The sequence below is a fragment of the Lepeophtheirus salmonis genome, chromosome 3 (genome assembly GCF_016086655.4).
Source record: "Lepeophtheirus salmonis chromosome 3, UVic_Lsal_1.4, whole genome shotgun sequence".
Taxonomy (NCBI): Eukaryota; Metazoa; Arthropoda; class Copepoda; order Siphonostomatoida; family Caligidae; genus Lepeophtheirus; species Lepeophtheirus salmonis.
In genome coordinates, this window is record NC_052133.2 from 38,681,249 (window position 1) to 38,690,584 (window position 9,336).

The following is a 9,336-nucleotide window of genomic DNA, read 5'->3' on the forward strand; positions in this document are numbered from 1 at the left end:
TTTGGAACGAATCCAAATTTGGATTCAAGAGGTGCCACAAACATTTTTCTACAAGATGCCCTAAACTGCAAAGTCCAAGGGGTTGAGGTAGGAGCTGAAGGAGGGTTACATGGAGGGAAACCAGAGGTCAACCATATTTTTGCTGCAGAAGTTTGTGTACTTATTGGCTGTACACACCTTCTAATACAATTCCCATCCATAATGAACTTTTGGATGCTGTAGACAGTCTGGATACAAATGCCAACGGTCTCTGGAACCTTCTCGGCCCTGTTACGGGCACGGAGGAGATTGCATAAGGATTCCCTTTTTTGTTCTTGCTACGACATTTTTACACTTTGGGACTTGGGATAAAATCGTAATTAAATGCCTATGTACTCTGTATGTTAGAATATATGTACTTTTAAATAAGGGATTTAAGCGTACTTTGGCTAATCAGGGGATGGCCAAGAACGTCAACAACAACAACGTTCTTGTGAGGATCGTGTTACTCGTACACAAATAAACGCACTTGTGCATTCTAAAAATAGAGTTGGACAAAATATTATTATGCATTTGTGGATGTATCTATATCATTGGAACGCATTCATGGGGGATATACATTGTACAAACTTTATGTAATATTATCATAATACCTATATGCAAACGATATAAAAGTAGATATTATACATATATGTACACAAATAAATAAATTCACGATACAAATATTGATAGTTATGCAATCCGTATGGATTTATTTATGGTATCAATGCTACAGAATTGAAAGTATACGCAATATTAAGGAGTGTAGTCACTCTTAAGAAAACGGCCAAAGCATGTGTTTCCCATCATGGTAGTAGTAACTATAGGTAGTAAATAATATAAGAATGCTTGGGATGTATTATTCTATAATATTCAGTACAACTACTTCTGCTTGTTAAAAGGAGGGAGAAGGGATCACGTGTTGAGGTAATGAACATTTGCTTCTCTGCCTCCTCAGTAGTTGAATACTATCTAGTTGTAAGAATGTTGAATGTCCACACTCGCGGCCTATGAAGGAGCAGGAGAGCAAGAACCTACCACCGCTTCCACCACACGCATTCTGACATTCATCTGATTGTTAGTTAGCTAGTTAGTTAGAATTGTTGATTGAAACGGAGTAGTGGTCGTCCTTAGATAGATCCTTCCTTCCAGCATTCATTTTCCGTGTTGTTTTTAAACTTATTTATCATATATATATATATATTGATAAGACTCTAATATTAATTATAATAATGTCCCTGTGCCACATGAAGAAACGTTTTATATCCGATTTGGAGAAACATCCCAATCTCTTTAACTTTAACGTCGACTCACCTCCTCTATCCCCACCCTCCTCAGTTTGTGGTGATGACATTTCCCCCTCTGTGGTAATGAATGCTACTAATGATTCTAAGAAGTTTAGTGAGGTAAGATTTGAAGAAGAGTCTTCTTTGGCAAAAGTCAAAGGCGTTGATCCTCACTCACTCAGTCAGTCTTAATGACTTCTTTTTATACAAAAATATCCGACATTTGGTATTAAATAAATATAAATTAAAATATATAATGAGGGGACAATTTTCGAAAGAGAGAAAAAAATGAAATACACCAAAAAAACAAGTTTTTTTTAAATACAAAAATACATACAATTTAAAGTAGTTCAGATTGTTTACACAGATTGGCTCTTGAAATGTTATTTTTAAATAAGATACATGAGACTTAATGCATATACAAACTTAGTTACTGAAATGCCTTATACTAAGCAATTAATCATTTTGATTTAGGCACCATTTTTTAAGAGAGGTTGTGTGATTCTGTTTTAAATGTTCCTTCAATGAAGGATTTCTTGAAATGTACTCTTTTTCGTTCGTGGGTTTTTCCTTCCATATTATTCTGTATACATATATGTTCATAGAATGAGAAAATCAATTACATAACCAAGGTAAATCCCCTTTTAAGCAGTACATACATAGTTTTCTTTACTATAATGTTTAGCCCTATCAATTGGTTTCAACATATATAGGAGTAAAAAACATGATTAAGAATTTTCATTTAATAACGCTCTTTTGAGCGTCTACAATGTGTTTTTATAGACAAAGTATGCTTTGTGAAATGTATAACACTTGTTATAAGTCGGAACGCGTACTTTTTTTGCGTAGTTAGAGCTCAGTAGTGTCCTTGAACGTACTTGTTACAATATAAATGTATCATATCTTGAATACATGCATAAAGAAGCAGCCCCCTAGATCCTATCCCGCCCTCACTTAGGATTTAAGAGGTTTAATTTTGTCAATGTTGGACCTTTGTTCATTTGACATTTCTGTATTCTTTATTTTCCTTAGCTATAATTAATGTTTAAAAGGGATTATATATAGAGTTGTAAAAAATATGATGTAAAGAAATGTGGTAACTCTGAGGATTTGACGAGTTTTTGAGGGGAAGACTGGTTAACTATGAGAAAGAGAAGAAATCTCACTCAAAATGTAGACAGTTTTTTTTTCTGGTGTAAAAAAAAGGTCATTTGCAGGAACGTCCGCGAGGGGAGAGTCGGAGGGGCTTTAGCCCACCTCCTCCAATGAAGGATTTTTAAAACTTACTAGAAAATGTAAGATTTGAAATTGAATCTGTGTAAAGCTATGGATTTTTGAAATTTTCTACGAAAAATTTAATATTTGAAGTTTTTTTCTAAAATAAGGTAATTTTTGGATTTAAAAAAAAAAAAATCAAAAAACCAAGCCCCCCTAAAAATATAATCCTGCAGACGCCCCTGATTTGTCATTCAAAAAACATCACGTCAAAGTTTTGTCAACTCTAAAGAAAAATCCTATTAACGACCCTTTGCATAAGCATGAATGACATCGACATCAATCCTACCAACTACTCGGAGTCCAATAACAACTTACTCTTTAACGAATCCTGGCTCTCATGAGCACACAACCTTCATACTTAGAATTGCAAATAAAAAGAGTCTCGCTCTCGTCTAAGGTCATATTTTTTACAACTCCAATAATTATGAGAGAGAACATTCATATTACAAGTGATTTTCCCACTCTTTTTGTCAATAGCAATGTGTTTGGGTGAGGTTTTGTCCTAGATTTGAGGGGGGAGGGGGGGAAGTCCATAAAAGGAATGATCTGAGTAAATTTAACCATATTTAGTAATATACTGTATTTAGATATTTGATATCAAGGGTTTAAATGTTTGTTGTCTCTCAATATGTTTAGGAGTACTGTACGGATGGGAAATTCAAGGATATTTCCTCCGCTGTACTAACACCACCTCAATCAAATCATGGTGATGAAGACTATATGGGATTTGACGAAGATGATTTTATGGATGTAGGGTCATCGGATGATACTAATAATGGATTAGGGTTTGAGCCCAAAATACTAAAAGAGTTTCCTCAATCCTCATCTTGGTCAAAAAAGGATGAAATTTTCGTCGTCACAAAGAATACGGATCGTGAGGCATTGGATTTATCCAAGGAGTCCATAAAGGAAAATACTCAATCAGAACCTTTATGCCTCACAGTGGATCGTAAAGAAGAAGAACATTCCAGCCTTCCTGGAAACCTTCTACCAAAGGTAAACCAAGCAATGCAGCAAATAAGAGTGGATACTGGTGAGAATTTGCAAACCCCTCCTCCAGCATTTATTATCTCTCCTCTCAAGACCTTGGCTCCTCCAACCACATTCATAATCAATGGAAATACATATTTGGTTATCCCTACGGGGCCTTCAACTCAAATTCTAGAGGAGAAGAAAAGAAGAGCAGGAGCTGCTAACGTTGTTAGAGAGAGAGCTTTCAAATGTACTCATCCAGATTGTACCAAGACCTATTTGAAATCCTCTCATTTGAAGGCTCATGTTAGAGTACATACGGGTAAGTTGAATCTGTACTGGTGTGCTAGAGATTCTTTTTGTTTTAAATTGTAGAAAATAAATATGTGATCACAGGGCCTGGGTTACAAGGAGGAAGAGAGGCCTAAAGCCTTCAACTTGATTAAGGACTTATAATTATCATTAGCAGCAATAAAATTACAATTCCTCCCTACCCACTTTCAAAAATGGGTCTCAGAACCTGGAGTTTGTTTTTATCTTTAAAAGTAATCTTTTTTCGATGGGGCATGAACAAACTATAACAAACATGTTATACGCAAAGTGCTGTGACAATATGTAGCTTGGGGTGCAACATAAAAAGGTTATTACTTTCTTCTTTATTTTTCTTACGCCTATAATACAATTTACAAATAATAAATACTATCAAATCCGGATTTAAGAAATTTGTATATAATAAATACGCTTATAGTCTCTTGGATACCAATTTGTTATTTCATAAAATACTTAGCATAAGAAGAATCACGAAATAAAAAATCCGAATAGAAGAAACGCGTGGTAAAAAATCCACATAAAGTCTGTTGTTATCAACTTCATAGGAATTCATGAGAATTATGAATTCCTTCTTTTTATCTGTATTAATCAGGGATATCCATCTAAACTTTAAATATAATGGGCCACATTGCCACTTGAAATATTTTAATGAATCTTTTAAATTAACTTTCATGAAAAATGTCTTCAAAAAACTAAACTATTCAATACATATTAAATGTCAAATTTGGGGTAATTATAAAAAAAGACCAAATCTAATTTTTCAAGTCAAAACTGCTTCAAAAAGGCCAATCTGGCAATCCTCCCCAATAGTTTATATATATATAGATTGTTTGTTTTTTCAGGGAGGGGAGGGGGGCTTGGCTTTTGGATTTTTTATTAAATTGAAATTTTTGGTCCGCTGCATAATTTGATCAAACGACCTTTTTTACTTTAGAAAATAAATCCTTAAAAATACAGATTTTTTCCCCTGTTGTCTTTTCAATTTTTTCCCCCAGGAGCAATATTTTTATTAAAATTATTTTATTTGAGTAGGGTTAGAGACCCTCTAGCTCCCCCCGCAGACCCTACTCCTGTAAGAGTCTCCGAAAATACCATTTAACATCTAATATTTTTCAATGTTTGTACGTATTATCGTGTTCTACACGTTTTGATGATATTGTCACAGTTTTGGTAAAAAATACAACATGAAGTAAGAATGAGTAGATGACCGCAATTAAACATTAGGCGGCCACGGGGGGATATCTCTTGTATGAATCGTAAGCAGTCCCAATATTTTTGTTATGTATCTTTATTTTTAAATTTATTTCACATTACTTCTCAGTCAATACGGATCCATGTCATGAATGCCCTTAAAAACACTTTAGCTGAAAGATATCATAAAATTCTTCGATGATATGTCAAAAACTGGATCTAATTAAACACTGGTTGCCTCAAAATGGGGAGCTTCAAAAATATTCATTTACTTGAGTATCCGAAAATTGTAGTTTTTATATACTTCAGATATTTAAAAAATCCAGATTTAGTCTACCTTTCATCTGAAAAATTGCAGTGTCCTTTCTCCGGATTAATTGATTGTATTTTAATTAATATCATTCTGGGAATTTTACTATTTTGTCGATTTGACCCTCATGCTCCATTTGGTTCTCTTTTGAATATACCCAATCCGTGGAGAGTGGAAGAACTAGCCACGCCGCCACTGATTGTTATCTAATCCTCTATATGATTATTAATAAAACTGTATTTATATCCTTAGGAGAACGTCCATACTCTTGTACCGTGAATGGCTGCGCGAAAAAGTTTGCCAGATCAGATGAACTCTCTAGACATCGTCGTGCACATAGTGGTGAAAGAAAATTTGCTTGCCCTGTGTGCAATCGCCGATTTATTCGTTCGGATCACTTGATGAAACATCAAAAGCGGCATTCAAACAGTAAATCTTCACTAAATAAAAAATGTTTCAATCCCATTGTTCCAGCCTCAACCAAAATCCTTTTTTAAAAGTCTTATTTTAGGAAAAGTTTTTGTCTAAAGATAAGAATGAAAAATATTGCAATGAATGGAAGAAAAATGTTTTATATATTTTGTAATTATGAATAGGTTATACTTTGATAGATAGAAAAATGCATCATATTTAGATAGTATGTTACAATTTAAACCCTTTGTGTTCATTTTTTTTTTTTTTTACGTAGATTTATTTTCTAAATTATTTCATGTTTTATTCTTTATGAAATACTTTAAAAGTACAAATTAAATTTTAAGTAAAACAGACTATATTAGAGTTATCAATATTTTAAAAATGAAATATTATGAACTTGTCCACTTTAAGTATACATATGGCATGTCAAAGAATAAAAAAAAATAACTTTTGCGTCACTCCAAGTCTTTGATAGATTTTACCTAATTTAAGCATGAATTGAGAAAATTTATAGTTTATAGGTATGTCCCTCCACAATATTTCATAATGTTGATGTGAGAAGGAAAATTAAGTCATTGTTAAATGCTTACCAAAAATGACCAAATACCAATGATATCTGAAAGCTTTGTTGACTCACTAACCTTGTTTCAATTTCGATTTGGTTTGTTGACTGTTGGTTTCAGTTCGGGGGACATCAATATGTTCTCGCAACCTCCTACTAAAATTATCCAAAATCTTTAAAAAGACATTGTTTTTTTTTTTTTATATAAGCTTAAGAGTGAAGCAGCCAAAACTATATTCTGTCATCTTTAGACATGTCATATTCATACCCTTAAAATGGACAATTTCACTCTATTTTATTTCAAAAATGGGGATTCATTTAAAAGTACATATTATTAAGAATCTATTTCTATTCGCAAAATGTATTGATCTTTGTATATAATCTACTTAACTTTTAATTCATTGGTAGTAATTAAAATTGTATATACTGATGGTTCATCCGTAAACCTATAGAATGTAATATATAAGACTGAAGTATGCCACAATGTGAAGACTCTTAATGTCTTGTTAATAATGTAATTATGAAAAACAATGTAATGTAATTCATATTTAAGGAATGCATATTTGACAATGCAATTTAAAAGAAGAACAATTCAAAATACATATTGTAAATATTATTGATATTTTTTATAAATTTTTAATATACGTATCTTATAGTCTATACATCCTCCCATGTGCATATATTTATTTAATCAAGCATTATTTATTTGTGTAAGAGTAGGGCAGAGCTTGTTTCGAGTTCAGACTCGAGAACTACAGCCCTGAGTAAATAAAATAGTTAATGTTGATTGCAACCCCGTTCTTAAAAAACAAAAAACGGGTATTTACTTAAATTAGTTCGAGAATGCCTATAACAACAGATTTTGGATCTTGAAGTACGGGAGTACGTCGGTATAAGTAAGCTTGTATTATCCGAAAAGATATCGAAACCCGAACCGGCTTCAAATACTCGAACTTTTACGGATCTTAAACAGCTTATATTATTGCTTAATACGATATAGGTACATTTGTATTGTCTCAGATCCAAAAGGCTTCAGCTACTCGAACTTTTACGGATCTTAAAGAACTTATAGTATTGGTTTGACGATGCCTGGATAAAGAGATAAATAGATTGTATTCTCGTCGCCAAATTGATGAGGGGCCAGAAGCACGGGTACGCACAGTGAGGAACTTGAAGAGAGGACTGTACAAAAAAAGGGGATGGCAAAAGTAGACGATGTACGGATGTAAAAGGTTAGAATAGAACTATATTATAATAAGTATATATTGTACCTTCCAACAAACTACTTTGTACATGAGATTAAAATCAGTTTTACTTGCATATACAATACTACCCCCCAAATCAACAAGATCATGGAGGTCAGAGTTGATTTTTATGTCATTTCATCGCTTGGGTCCCATGTCCAATTTTGAATAGAGTCGACCCAAAAACGGAAATAATAGTACCTGAGAGCCATTTAGGATTCATATTCCCCAAGTTAACTTCCATTCCAGTTTTAAATTTCTCTTTTATTTCTCTGGGCTGATCAGTCAGCATTACGTCCAGCCTCGCCATAAGAGCCCAGGAAAACAAAAATTCCGCTGGGGATTTCCCACAAGCTAATGGACCTGCTCTGTATGAAAACAAGATCCCATCCTCGTCGCGACTTGTTGTGTAGTATGTGACAATACCCAGATGAAGAGATAATTTGATTATATTCTTGTCGTCCGATTGAAGGGGGTCAGGAGTACGGTGACGCACAGTGAGGAACTTGGTGAAGGGGATGCAGGAAATAAAGTAATATGAATTACGTCTGTAAAGAATTTATTATATATAATAAGTATATATGGTACGTTATAACAAACAATTTTGCTCCTGAGATTAAAATACATTTTACTTGTATTCCCAACAATTGCTTAATATTTAATCCTAGTTATAAAAAAATATATTTATCCAACGTAGTATCTCTTTTTATATTTATTTGTGCTACAAGGGGCATCTACATATGGTAAAGTTACATCGTGTGGTTATTCCAATAAGTCTAATATTATTGTGTAATTATGTTCTAAATTGTGTTATTCATTGTAAATCAGTTTTCAGTAAAAATGTAACCTTAATTTGGATCTATTTTATTTAGGTCCAACGTTGTATGTAAAAAAAAAGTTAACTTATTAGTGGAAAAAACATGCCTTTGGAGCCCAGGAATCTGGTCTGATCCGAATGAAACGTAGCCTTACGTACGTAACTCGGAATTTTTAAAGTCTATATTTGTCTCCGTTCTTGACATAAATACCCTACCTTATATGTTTTTATAAGGGGATATAAATACGATCATCTACTATAGACTATAGTAGATGATCGTATTCTCCAGATTAAAAAGTTTGTATTAATATAATATTTATAAAACGGGTACATCCTATTTACCAAGGTTAATATAAATACAAGGTTAGACTAAAGGACCCTAGGGAAAGATAGATCTATTCAATCTAAAAACAAGGAAGACTACATAAGGAACAACATATCCTAACAATGTCGCCATTCTTTTACTAGGGAGACTCACTCCTTCACTCCCCCCCTACTGAAGGAATTATGTAGCAGCTTCTAATTATAAGCCAATCAGAATTGAGAACTACTAAAGTCTACCTTCCTTGCCTTGAGTGTCCACTCTTTACCTAGAGTCCTTTAGGTTTAGACCATCATGTAATTGGGCTTACTAGAATTTTCAATCTAATATATTGTACCGACTGCTGGGCAAGACAGGCAGATTCTGACTAAACATACAATCACTCAGAAAAACAGATTTTCACAAAACACGCAACCACTAATCTACTATGACGTCAATATTAAAAGCGTGGTGGAAGTCAAACATCAGTTATACTCACGTTATGGTTTAACCATGCAGTCCTTTAAACTTGCGTGTATCTACTTATAATATTTTTATATTATCTCCTATAGGCAGGGATGGGCATCGAGCAAGTGCGAGTAAAACGTGGGAG

At 33.5% G+C, this 9,336-nt stretch overlaps 1 protein-coding gene across 2 annotated transcripts; it reads left to right on the top strand.

The window, feature by feature from the left end:
- Positions 1 to 979: 979 nt before the first annotated feature.
- Positions 980 to 7,023, top strand: LOC121115059 (uncharacterized). 2 transcript variants are annotated; one of them, XM_040709215.2, is made up of 3 exons: positions 980 to 1,424; positions 3,219 to 3,876; positions 5,638 to 7,023. In XM_040709215.2, the coding sequence occupies exons 1-3, from the start codon at positions 1,251 to 1,253 to the stop codon at positions 5,880 to 5,882; spliced, it is 1,077 nt and encodes a 358-aa protein (XP_040565149.1). In that variant the 5' UTR covers positions 980 to 1,250; the 3' UTR covers positions 5,883 to 7,023. The 2 variants fall into 2 exon arrangements, with proteins under 2 accessions (XP_040565149.1, XP_040565150.1); XM_040709216.2 differs by having other exon boundaries at positions 1,091 to 1,385.
- The last annotated feature ends 2,313 nt before the right edge of the window (positions 7,024 to 9,336 follow it).